This window comes from Phycodurus eques, chromosome 7, assembly GCF_024500275.1.
Source record: "Phycodurus eques isolate BA_2022a chromosome 7, UOR_Pequ_1.1, whole genome shotgun sequence".
In the NCBI taxonomy this organism is placed as follows: domain Eukaryota; kingdom Metazoa; phylum Chordata; class Actinopteri; order Syngnathiformes; family Syngnathidae; genus Phycodurus; species Phycodurus eques.
In genome coordinates this window covers 29,201,869-29,215,589 of record NC_084531.1, presented here as the reverse complement: position 1 = coordinate 29,215,589, position 13,721 = coordinate 29,201,869, and the positions used below count along the sequence as shown (strand labels likewise).

Here is a 13,721-nt window from a genome sequence, read left to right as displayed (position 1 = left end):
TAAGCCTTTCAAAAGTCAATTTTCCTTAGCATGTCGCCTTTCAAAAAAAAGAAAAAAAATCTTATCTGTTTTGTGGATGTGTGGGAGGCAGAAGGCAACTCGGACTCATAGCTGGAGAATGTGGCTACTCTCCAAAATTCATTTCATTTTGACTTGCTTGCGGACCGTCCGACCTGGACTTTAACCTCGAAGCAAATCAAAAGTGTCCGAGCGGCCATCGACCCACGAGAGGGAATTCATTAACCGCTCGCTTCTCTCCGCAAGCTCTGAAGCGGACTCGTGTGCCCCGTTTTTTTTTTTCTTTATTTTTTTTGTCTGTGCCTCACAGCAGGGTCCAAAAGTTCACGCGTCGTGTAGATTTTCATCATATTTTAGCGTCGATAAATAAAAGATGCAGTTTGCTCCGGGCTGCCATGCCACGGGAAAAAAACAACAACCCAAAAACAACTCTACTTGCTGCCAATGAGTTGGAACTGACAAAATAAAAGAGTTGTAGCAGTGGAACAAAGTTGAGGTTGTACAAATAAAATATTTAAATGAATCAAATCAAAATGAACTAAAAACATTAATTTAATGAGCGAATGGACTAATCATGTTTTTGATGCAAACAAAACAAAAAATAAATAAAAGGAATCAAATATAATTGAATAACTCTGAAGCAAAATACTTCAAATAATAAAATGTATAAACCAAAATAGATCAAATAATAAAAATGAATCAATTGATTAGTTTTTACTTTTTAAAACAAACCTAAAAATCTAAATCAGATAAAAAAACAAATCAATTAATGTTGAAATAAACCATGAAAAATAAAGATGCAAAAATAATACAATTACATAACATTAAGTAAATATAGTAACGTGAGACGAGTGATGGACTGCTATTCATTACACCATAAAAGTAAATTAGCCTGAATTAAAAACTGTAATAGGTCGTCGCAGCTAGCCCTAGCAGCTAACGCACGCCACTGTCTCGTGGGAGCGGTTCTGATCCATTCGATAGCTAAAGCAGAGCAAATTCAATGGTGCTATTTGCGGGCGATTCCCGCTGAAATCAAGCGGGCGTGACGGCTATGCGAGCGTGCTAAAAACAACATAAAAGTCCAGAAGCCTATTGAGACTCATGCCGCAATAAAGCTGTTTGACGATTAGAATCTCACCTCGTATCGATGTACAATTAACCCTTAAAAGATGTCATATCTTATTACTTGAGCTGTGTTATTAATATTACATGTGCAGCGTTTTTTTTTTTTCCTCCCTTTTTGTTCTCCGCCATCCCATACCAGTGCTCGCGCCGGTGTAACGAGACACGGCGAGGAATATATAAGATCAGCCGGCCGTTGAAATAAAGCATCTGTTATGACTTGACAACTTCATTTGCCTTTTATGGATCTTTTCCCTGTCGTGCGCCAGATTGCCGTTTTAATTGTTTCTGCATGCGTGCGCGCAGGCCTACTATCCTCGGTGGGGTTCTTATTATATTGCAGCAACTGGCCCGTTATATTTGGATCATATTGCAAAAAAAAAAAAAAAAAAAAGGAGACTGTGATTGTGAAAGGAGCTGCAGCCGGTGGCATTCTGGCGTGAGCCAGTTTGTCGTGCAGCCACTGCGAACATGAAAGCGCTGTTTGCTCAGCTCCAGCATCCACGCGAACGTGCACAAAGATTCGGATGGCAAAGTAGGCAAGCGGCGTCTCCTCGCGACGGTTCATCATAGTCCTAGGAAGGACAGTGTCGTATTTGGCCAGGAAAGAGCAAACAAAGAGGCGGGAAACAGAAAACGATGCCTTCCTGAATGAATTTGAATGATCACAAGAGCAAAACACTGCACTTATGTTGTCGGTAGTTCATAGAAAAAAAATACATTTTCATTTGACACGCAGTTTTATTTGTCATAAAAGTTTGACCTATTCATTCATATTTTCATTTTTTGTCCTAACATCTAAATGTTAGGAAAAAAAACATAGGAAAATGAATACCCCCACCTGGAAGTTTTAGCCCCCCCCACACACATTTTACTATCAAATTTTGCAATAGCGTGTTAAGACTGTTAAACTCTAACTGAAAACATTTGCCTTTTTAGCACGGTTAATGACAGTTTAACGATGGCGACAGTTCGACCCGGGAACCGATTATATCAACCTCACTGACTTCTTATGGGAGTCCGCCGTGAATCATGTTGAACGTTGGAGGTTTCACTCTAATGTAGATGGCCGTGATGATTGTTTCATGTGGTTCAGGTTTTTTTGGTTTTAGAAAGAAAAAGGACACTCATGCTCCTCTATGGACTCATTTGCAGAGCCAGCTGCCTTTCAACGACTGGTATAAAACATTTTTTTTTCTTCTGTGTTTGCTTTGGCACGGTGCACAAAAAACATCCCAGCGGAGAGCGGGAAAAAAAAAAAAACCAAACAAACAAAACAAAAACCTTATCGAACGCAAACACGCCGCCCACTCTTTAGCCTTGAGGATGATGTCATCTCCACTTCTGACAATGACGCTGCTGTTTGAAGTTTAGTCGCAGGGACTCGCACGCAACTGCAGCAAGCAGGTACAAGTCACGGGAACTGAGAAAATGTATGGATTTTAAGGCGTGACCCTTCAAAAGTCACTCAGTGGAGCCTACTGGAAAATTTGAAAAAAAATATAAAATATAAATAAATCAGCCCCTGACACCAAATCCAGCAAACAATCGGAACATTGTCGTCATAAAAGGACGCACGCCCAAGCCAAATATTGAACAGCAAGTCAGCCATTTGGGGCAAATTGCACGACTCATAATTGTTGTAAAATGTCGTCCAGTAGGAAGCAAGTATACGAAACAGATGGGCGACGCTAAACTGCCACGCCTTTTTTGCCTATGCCGGCTAATGTGGGCGGAGCTTGTCGTCAAACTCTGATGTTCATTTCAATGATATGACTTTTTTTTTTTCCTAATATGGCAGAATTGGAATCCCATTTTCCTCTCTTTTCCCTTGCTGTGGGTGTTTGCTACTTTGCGCGTCACAGGTCGGCTCACCTCCCGCGAGGAACGTCGACGTCGTCCCTCCTCCAGCGCACGTTGGGCTGGGGGTCTCCCTGCACCTGGCAGCGGAACTCCACCATCTCGTCCTCCAGCACCACCTGGTTGATGGGCCGGCGGAGGAAGGTCGGTCGCTCTGCCAGCGGAGGAAAAAAAAGCGGATGCGGTCTTTTCCGATTGAAATGACACACTCATTTCTACAGCTAGCCTACGTACTACAGCTAATTGTGAACATTAAACCTCCTGTCGTCATGTTTGCGTCGTCGGTACATCAAAAATGTTCTTGGGGCAATGTGACCTGCTGCATGTTTAGTCAAAATCATGATAAATATACAGCATATGCATGAAAAAAAAGAAAAGAAAAACACATTTCGCCCACTGTTTTACTTTACAGTACATTTGTTCAATTCTTGACATTTAAAAAAAATGTAAAAGATTTTACACCCAATAGAAGATTGATCACCGTTTGTGACATTAACCACAAACTAACCTCCTCGCTAATAAACAAACACAAATTATTCATTCCCTTTAGAACCCTCCTGTTACGTCTGTTTCTCCGGAACAGCAATGTTGGTCCTGGGTCAATTTGACCCGGGTTATGTTTAATCAACCAGAAAGTGTCAGAAACATTTTTTTTCCTGTGTAACCTTGATAACTAACAAAGGAATTACTTCATTTTAACCCTCCTGTTTCATTTGTTTCTGGGTAAAAGCCAAACTATTCCCGTGTCAATTTGGCCCAACTTATGTTTAATTAACCAGAAAGTGTCAGAAACATTTTTGTTCTGTGTAACCTTGACAACTAACAAAATAACTAATGCATTTTAAACCTGCTGTTTTGTTTGTTTCTCAGGAAAAGCCAAAATATTCTCGGGTCAATTTGACCCAGGCATGTTTCTTTATCCAAAAGTGTCAGAAAAAGATGTTTCTGTGCAATCCCTTAAACTAGCACACGCAGTGAGTCATTTTCAACCTCCTGTTACGTTCGTTTCTCAAAAAAAGCAATAATTCCATGGGTCAGTGAGACTCATGTATGTTTTATTATTCAAAAAGTATCAGAAATGGAATTACATCAATATCTGTTATTTTAAAGTCCATTACTCACCATGTGATTGGAAATGTGTGAAATGAACCATTTTCATTGTGCACTTTGATTTACACTTACTAAGCCAAGCAGAAGTTTCACACTGAAGAAACTACATTTAACTTAAATGGGTCTGTTTGACCCGCAACATAACAGGAGGGTTACTATTACCAACTAGTGTTGTGTGATATATCGTTGGAAATCCTGATTCGACGCCTTTACGTCACGGTATAACTTAGCGTCAAGGATGTATCAGATGTTGCAGGCGTGCCTAATTTTGTGGCATACAGAGGGAGAGCGCCGCGGGTGGAAACGAATCTTACCAAACACGGTGACCTGTGCCGTTTCGCTGTCCCGTTCTCCCACCATGTTGGTGCCCACACAAATGTACATGCCAGCGTCGCTTTTTTTGGTGTTGGAGATCATCAGCTTCCCTCCACGTATCTGAAGTATAAACAGTTTGTTTTCCGCACTTTTGTTATAGTTCACAGATGTTTCCTTTGGTTGAGTTTGTCCACTCACCGTGACTCTGTCGTCCCTGTCTTCAATGCGCACTTTGTCCTTTTTCCAGTAGATGGTGGGTTCGGGGTGACCTCTGGGAGGAACGCACTCCAGGATGGCCGGCTCGCCCGCCGCCACCACCACGTCGCTCGGGTTCTGCCGGAAGTCGTCTCGCAGCACTAAACGGGAGGCGGAAAAAGAGAATCTTGAGATATGTGGCTAGCGGAAGTGTACAAATATTTGTCAAGTTGACTTATCAGAAGCCACTGCTTTTTCGGTAAGACTGACCATGTTAGTAATTCAGATGAATGTGTGCGTCAGGCCCCATCAGTCTTTATTACACACAAATAAATGAAGCAATTTTAGGGTAAGCCTGACTTTGAACCCTAAACCTCAGGTTCGGATTCAGAATATTTTGTCAGTACCAGAAGGGAAATTCAGTTTTACAATCAAACCTGATTTGAAATCTGAATTTGAAACCTTAACCCTGACTTGAAAACCGGTGTGAAAACCAAGTTTGAAACTGTTACCCTGACTTGGAACTCCAATTTGAGAACCCAAATCTGGCTTCGAACCCCAAATTTAAACCTTAACCCTGGCTTGAAACACTAATTTCGTCAGCCTAAAAGCGTAATTGCTTTCGTCATTTTGGAATGTTTTTGGAAAACAAAAAAAAGCACAACAAATTGAACAAACAAAAAGAGTCCAGTTGCCTTGATTCAACTTTTGCAAATGAACATGACCAAAGTGACAGCTAATTATGCTGTCAGGCTAACGATTTGCATTTTGTCATTGCAAAAAGTCAACAGAAGCGTTCCAATTGTGTGTATTCAACACATACAGTACGTAATAATGTTAGTACAGTGATAAACATTAGCATCAAGTTCCATCCCAGTGTTATCACACACACGTCGATCAACCAATATTACTCGCACAACAGCACTCTTCTTACTGTATGTGTGACACTGACAGTCTGCATTCTCTCATTTACTATTCCATAAATGAAATCAATTCATAAATTCACAATTGTTCGCCCAGGAATCGATCATTTCTCAAGCGCCTTACTGTAGCGTTAGCCGCTAAAAGCCAAGCGACTTAAACAGGACTAGGCGAGCGCACGGGATGCTAATTGGTGCTAATGGGGGTCCCGGCGGAGGGAGCAGAACAAACACAGACGGAATGCCCTGAAGCTGGGTGTCATTCACGTGTGAGGCTTAACAAGGGGCCTGCACACACATGAAGCCCCCCTCACCTCCACATACACACACACTCGTGGTGAAGCTACAAAAAAAAACAAAAAAACACGGCACGTCTGAGGCATAAAGGGGAGGCTCGCGTCGAATCGCCCTCATGTCGGCCTTTCATCACGCTCGAGAGCCACACCAGACGCTCATCATCAAACATGGCCGTCACACATACAGTACGTGCGCATGCATACACACAAGTACACGCATGTGCGCGCACACACGTGCACACAATGCGAATTAAGCAGGAAGTGAAATCCTCAGATGAAGGCGCTTTCAACTCTTACATTCGAGGTCAAATTGACCTGTTTTCAAGAAAAAGAATACAAACAAATGCATGCAAGGGTCTTAAAAGCCTAACCAAGGTTTCGAACCCTGATTTTAAATTTTGACCTTGGCTTGAATCTCTTTAACTTGAAACTCTCACCTTAAATTGTAACCCTAGTTTCAAACCCTAAACATAACTTCAAACATATATAAGAAACCCCAATGCTGACGTGAAACCGTCAGTCAGGCTTCAAACTATAATTTTAGACCATAATCCTGGTTTAAAAGACTAAATTGAAAACCTTACCCTTGTGTGAGCACTTAAATCTGGCTTGAACCGTTAATTTGAACTCCTAACCTTGACTTGAAACCATAAACCTGACTTGAAATTCTAATTCTAAACCCTGAACCTGATTTCGAATACGAACTTAAACCCTCACCCTTGTTTTAAACCCTTAAATCAGACTTTAAAATGTCACTTCAAACTCTAATCCTGATTTGAGAACCTCGTTTCAATTTGAAAATCTAGTTGAAGACTCTAACCGTTGAGCTTTAAAGCATAATTTGAAAGCCTAATTAGAAAACCTAACCTTGTTTTAAAGCCCTAATGTGAAACCATGGTTGAGGTTTCAAAGGTTGATAATCTTTCATTTGAAACATTATCCAGCAGCGAATAGCGAAACTCCGCAAATAACTGACACCCAATATACATAACTATATTATATTAAATTAACAATATATATTAAAATATATTTAATTAACATATTAAATTATAATAATTATATATTACAAATATATATATATATATATATATATACATATAATTATACAAAAAAATCTAATTCAATTAAAAGAAAATTGGGAAAACATTTGAATTTTCTTTTTTTTTTAAATCTGTGAATAGGTGAATCAGCGGGTGGCGGACCACGAATATGCGGGGGTCCACTGTAAAGCCTAACCTTGCCTTGAAGCCCCTAATCTGAAACCCTAACCCAGGTTTGAACCCCTCCTTTGAAACACCAACTCTGATTTAAAACCTCACTTTGAACCCCAACTCTCGCTTGGAACGTAAACCTTGGCTTCAAATCCAAAATTGAAACCTGAACCCTTGCTTGCATCCTTAATATGAAAGCCAAACCAGGGTCAGATGAATAATTAAAACAATCCAAAGTCTCACTGAGGGGGCCACACTGAAACCCCCCATGAATATAATTCCACGAATGACACTTTGAGAAATCCCAATTGGGCATCCACGCGCCTCTGACGGCTGAAGAGGCCCATAAGCTTGTTGGAGGACGTTTGAAGATGCTCGAGGAGGACTAAATGAAGGGGTGGCCACAGGTCCTTATGTAGATTCCGAAGGGATGGTTGTCGGCGGGATTATAAGAGGGGCCGCCGTGCCCTTCTTAGCCTCGCCGCGGAGATATGCTCGCTCTCTTTGTGGGGGTGGGGGGCGTGGGCGGTGGGGGTGGGGGGGGGCAAGGGGAAGCTTTCAAGCCAATTATGACGGGGTACAGAGTGGGACTTTTGTGTGATGTGAATGCAAATGGAGGCACTTGACACAAGATACAGAAGGTAGCGAGCGTGTTTCCGTGTCTCCCGTGCAGGATTTGTGAGGTAATTATATGAAGACCACCCCCTACTCCCGTATGTTGCCCCCCCCCCCCCCTCCCCAGCCTTGCCCCCCCTTTGTTTGCTTTAGCCACAGATGAACCCCGATGGTTAAAAGCATGGCCTGGTTTGTGCCACACACACAATGTTGTTTGCGTTTAATTGTTCCCCTCCGTTCAGTCCTGATGGCACCTGAGGGAGTTGAGTCAGAAACTCACATTAGGTGGATGATTGAACGCTAATCGAATCAAATATATTCTCATCTGCATCCAAATCCTCGCAATAAAACCAACAACCAATGAAATATTGATTTAAAACTCTAAACATGGCTTTCAACCCAAGTTAGAAACCCTCATTTTGGCATCCAACGCTAATTCAGAATCCTAATGGCTTCTTCAAACCCTAATGTGAAAGATTAACCCAGCCTTGAAACCCCATTTTCAAAGCCTAAACCCATAGGTTTCAAATGAAAATTTGAAACCATAACCTTGTTTTACAATCCTCATTTGGAAGCCTCATCCTTGCTTCAAACAACGATTTCAAATACAGAGTCAACCTCGAAACCCCAATTTGAAAGGCTAATTTCAAGACGAAACACAGGCCTCAAACCCCAGTTTGAAACCCTAACTCTAACTTGAAATTCTGGTTTGGCACCCTAATTTTAACGTCTCACCCTTGTGAACCGGGCTTAAAACATGAACCCTGATTTGGAGCCACAACTGACTTGGAACCCTAACTTGGACTTGAAAAACTAATTTGAAACCCTAAACCTAACTTTAAACCCTAAATTTAAACACTAACCCAGGCGTCAAACTCAAATTTGAAACCCTCACCCAAGCTTCAAACCCCGATTTGAAACCCTAAAGCTGAGTTGAAATCCCAACTTGGAACCCTCACCGTTATTTGAAACCCTAATTTGAAACCTTAACCCAGGTGCCGGTGTGGAAGCATCCCCAAAAATATCCCAGCGCCAAAGTCATCACCACCAATCCCATGTATAGTTTCACTGCTTTGTGTGCAACCGCCACTAGGGGCGCACTTTCCCTGCAGTGGCACTTGTCAGCGTTCGGGAGGCGCTTGACTCAATGCTTTTGCTTCAAAAGAACAAAGTCAACCGACTGATGGGCGAGCGCGTATTTGATATCGGGAGAGTGAACTCTCGCTCCCGCTCGGTGGCCCCGCAGGCACCCAGACCTGGATCGACGATAATTGCATTTCTATCCGCCCCGTGAAACACTCCCAACAACACCTCGCCTCCTGCCGAGTTCCAGGAGACCCCCCGGCCCCCGACCACCACCGCCAACCCAAACTCTGCTGTCTCGCTTATAAATATTTATATATTTTGTTCCATTTACACCCCCTACACTCTGTTGGCAAGCGGATCGAGCTGCGGGCTAAACAGGACCGCTTTTTGAGAAGGACTAATCTCCCTGTACTTTTATTTATTTACTGGGCAAATATGAGAGGAGTGGGCTGCTTTGAAGAGTGCAGAGCACAAGTGCAGCTCCTCCGCTTGGCTCGCCAGCAACTCCCTTGAACCCGAGGAACTGCGGAGCAGCCCGAGGGTTGCGGCTGAAACGGGGGAAGTGCCGGATGGGGGGCGGGTGGGGGTCTCTGCCAAAATTGCCCAAAGTAGACTCCCACGCATGTGTTATTTAGTTTAACACATTTTCCACATCATTAGGAAATGATCATAGGATTTTACGGACAAAAGCATTGGGACGTGCTGACAGAAGCTACAAATGGCAGCAAACGATACTGGAAAATGTAAACTTCAACACAAACTCTGACTTAAGACTGAAATTTGAAACCCTAATTTTGGCTCCAACCCCAAATTTGGAACAGTAATACTTGTTTGAAACACTTAGCCAGGCTTTAAACACAAATTTGAAAGCCTAACCCTGATGAAAGCCTAATTTGCAACCCAAACCATGGCATGAAACTCTAACCCTTGACCCTTTGAAACCTCAAAACTAGCTTGACACCCTAATTTGAAACCCGAACCCTCGAACTAAAATCCTCATTTGAAATCCTAACCCTGGCTTGAAACCCTAACCTTGGCTTCATCGTACCTAATTTGAAACCCAAACACTTGTTTGAAACAACTAACCCAGGCTGCAAACACAAGTGTGAAACCCTAACCTGTGTTTCAGACCCTAACACAGACTTGAAACCCTAACCCTGGCTGGAAACCCAAATTTGAAACACAAACCATGGCTTGACACTCCAATTTTTTTGTTATTTCTATTTTTATATTAACAGGCCTGGCTCCTGCAGGTCACAGCCCCACTACTCCCCAGGAGGTCGCCCCATTGGCTCCCTCCCCCAACCCCGAGATCAGGAAGGAGTGAAAAAAAAGTCCCGCACCCACAGATTCCGGAACAGCAAACACATGGACAAGAGGAGAAGATCCCCACAGCATGCATGTGTCTTTTCACCATGCAAACCGATCTTTAATTTTGTATTTTATTGAGGGATGTTTAGATCCTTCATAAAAGTTTCAATTTCTTTTTGATCTGGGTTGTTTGAAGATGAGTATAAGTTGCTATAAAAATTGTAACAAAAAATTTCATTTAATTCTAGCGGTGACTGTGTACAGTTGCCGTTTGAATCTTGAATGGCTGTAATAAATGACTTTTCTTTATTGCGCTCAAGTTGGTTCGCAAGGAATTTTCCCGATTTATTATTGGACTCAAGGTTAGTGTATCTTAGCTGTTGTTGTAGAACATCTGTTCTTTTTGATAAGGTAACGTCTAACTGATGTTTTGCCTTTTGAAGTTGGTTTCTAAGTGTATCTATTGGATACGAAGCAAATCAAGTGCAATTGCCAATTTCTTTGCGATTGAAAAGAGGACACTCGTCTGCAGCTCTGTCGAATCAGGCAAATCCTCAGTTGAGATGGAAGAATCAGCTTTTTTCCTCTTCAGCGGCAGTTCGACGCATTGGCTGGATCGACATGGAGGAACCATGTCGAGACGAGCTGGTGTTGACATAGCAGCGCGGATAGCAAGTGGGTCTCTGTAAGTTACCGCTGCTCGCGAAGCAGAGACCCTCGAATTTGAAACCCCAACTCAGGTTTGAAACACAAATTTGAAACCCCTAACCCTGACCTTTAGCCCTATTTTGAAACCCAAACCCTGACTCAACACCTGTATTTGACACCCTGATATTGGCTTGAAACCCAAATTTTAAACCTATATTTACAAACCCTAACCCTGGCTCGAATCCTTAGTTTGAAACCCTAACTTGAAATGCTAATTCAAAACCTTAACCCTGCTTTGTAACACTAACCATGACTTGAAACCCTACTTAGAAAAACCTGCACCTAAGCACCACCATATTTGGTACAGCCCCTCCCCTGATTGATAAATAATACAATTATTGGATTACAAGGTTTGTCCAGTGCTTTTTATCAATATCAGGTTGAATGTGGCAAGGCAAGGACGGAGGGTGAAGTGGGACATCATAGTCCAGTGTGCCCACTGAACATTACTCACGCGGCGGCTATGACACTGCTTGTCAGCCAGATGAGTGGGCAGCCTTGACTGAGGCTTCCTTGCAGCCTGCATACCAAGATAAGTGCTAAAAAACACATTTACCAACAGAAGGCCACCGAAAGCACGGGTTACCAGAGGGCACCTTCACTGACACAAATCCAAACCCCCCCCAAAACCAGTTTAACACATACAAACAAACAACCATTCGCACTCACAGTCACACCTACGGGCAATTTAGAGTCTCCAATTAATGCATGTTTTTGGGATGTGGGAGGAAACCGGAGTGCCCGGAGAAAACCCACGCAGGCACGGGGAGCTGACGCTCTAACCAGTCGGCCACCGTGCCGCCCCAGTTTAACCAATTGATATGAAATTGGCTGGACATGACTCTCTTAGCAGGAAGCATGAAAAAGTCTCAGGGCTCCCTAGCGGAAATTGAACAGGAAATCAGAAGCAGGTGGCCTACACAGAAACTTTTTGCCTGCACCATCTCGTGTGGGTTGAGAATGTCGATGATCGTTTTGGGGATTTGCAGTGTGAGAGGTTACCGTTCATCGCTGCTCTCAGCTCTATCTTGAACAGTTCTTATTAAAACTCATTCACTGCCATTGACGGCTGTTGAATTCAAATATCCATGTTCACACGGAGGCCTGGCAGTAAATGAGTTTTGAACCATCTATGTAAATATTTCAACAGTCTGCCACAGGAGCTGTTGAGTCAGTCATTTCATCAGTGCTATACGCGTAGTTGTGTTGGTTTTTCGGGGGAACTCCCGTTGCCTCCCACATTCCAAGAACATGAATGTTATGTTGATTAAAGACTAAATTGTCCATAGCTGTGCATGTTTGATTGTCCATTGGTGCCCTGCAAACAACTGAACCTCTTGCTCAAAGTCAGTTGGGCTAGGCTCCAGTTCACCCAGTGTGGACGGGACTATCAGCAAGCTGTACGTTTCTGCGTAATTTCTCATAATACTGCAAAATGTGTGTTTTTGTTGTTGTTGTTGTCGTCGTTGCTTTTTTACTTCCAGTGTACAGCACAAAAGACCCTGCGTGCTTTTAGAGATTTCCTTCCCCTGTCACGGGGGCTAAGAAACAAGAGAGTCAGATTAGAACGGCACTACAACCCTTGGGGGATGAACTCTGGCACCAGCCGTAATGCTCTGATTGGAAAATCACACACACAAACACAAACGCACCCAATATCTGGGCTAGCCGTGAAGAGGTCGCTCGGAGCTATGATATAATTTCATTGGAGTGGAGTTCTTACAAAGAACGCTATTACAATGTTTTCAGTTCCGCCCTGAGAGGAGCGAGCTAGTATATATGTCAGCAGACAAAGCAGAGCAGTGTGTTGTCGCTATTTGCGCTCGTCTCGATGCTGAAGGCAATGCCGCACTCTATAGAGGAGATGGGCTCGATCTGTTTTCCCCTTCCTCAATGACCTTTGCACTCTGCCCTGTCCTGATGCTGAAATCCCCCCCCCTTCCAGCACGAGCAGCAGGTTAACGCACACTGGGGGGAACAGTTGAAGCGGAACGGCCATCTGAGAGACTCGTCATGAGCACATTTCCCCATCTTTTGCCTCCATTTTCTCGCCACTGTGACTCAAGTGTTGCATCTTACACCATCACCCCCCCACACACAGTACAACAATTGTGCTCAGTTTCAGTCATCACTCTGACTGCAGATGAAGCCATGTGCACGCTATCAAAGAACCGCGGCCCACCGAGCACCCGATACCATCTCCCGCCAGCCACCATCCTCCTCTATCTGAGCCCGGGGGGGGGGGGGGGGGGGGGGGGGGGGGGGGGGGGGGGGGGGCGTTGAAATGTCGCGAATCTGGTAAAGAGAGGAAGCTTATGGCTGAAAGTGAGACAGCGGTGGAAGGCAGAAATTCAAAAAGCGGCGATATGACGAAATGTTCATCTTTTATATACGTCGATGGCTCAGAAGGGAGATGGAGACGCATTTCTGCTTTGATGAAAAGAGGCGAGACAATAGACACAAGACGGCAGCGTGATGAGAGGATGTTCGTTCAAGGTCAAACTGAGGAGGCGGCGGAAGACTCACGAGGTTTATGTTTACGCCGACGCTGAGAAATGCAGAGAAAACATTCGGCCCATTTAGAAAACAAAGCGACGTCGAGGTGCATGCAGCGATAAAAGTGCTCTCGCACCCTTTTCCAAGGCAAATACTTGAAGTACACAGAGCTTCTCAAACTCTTTACACAAAGTACCATCTTAAAAAAAATACTTAAGTGTCCAAGTACCACCATCATGCCCAACATGAAAATACAGTACCCAAAGTGTTTATCAAAAATGAGAAATAGTTTTCTATTCCTAATTTAGAACAACGAACAACGGAGTTAGAACATCATCACTGCGCTTAAATCCAAATTAAATCCTTATCCAAATTTAAACAAACTGAAGTTAAATAATCCATCCATCCATCCATTTTCTGAGCCGCTTCTCCTCACACGGGTCGCGGGCATGCTG

At 43.3% G+C, this 13,721-nt stretch overlaps 1 protein-coding gene across 2 annotated transcripts in view; it reads right to left on the bottom strand.

Annotated features, from left to right (window-relative positions):
• Positions 1 to 13,721, bottom strand: part of robo2 (roundabout, axon guidance receptor, homolog 2 (Drosophila)) — a 198,437-nt gene that overhangs the window by 63,267 nt on the left and 121,449 nt on the right. For both annotated transcript variants that reach the window (XM_061681079.1, XM_061681078.1), the window contains exons 3-5: positions 4,627 to 4,784; positions 4,428 to 4,548; positions 3,019 to 3,157 (exon numbers count right to left, since the gene is read on the bottom strand). In XM_061681079.1, coding sequence (XP_061537063.1) covers positions 3,019 to 3,157; positions 4,428 to 4,548; positions 4,627 to 4,784 — 418 coding nt within the window. The remainder of the gene's footprint in view (positions 1 to 3,018; positions 3,158 to 4,427; positions 4,549 to 4,626; positions 4,785 to 13,721) is intronic.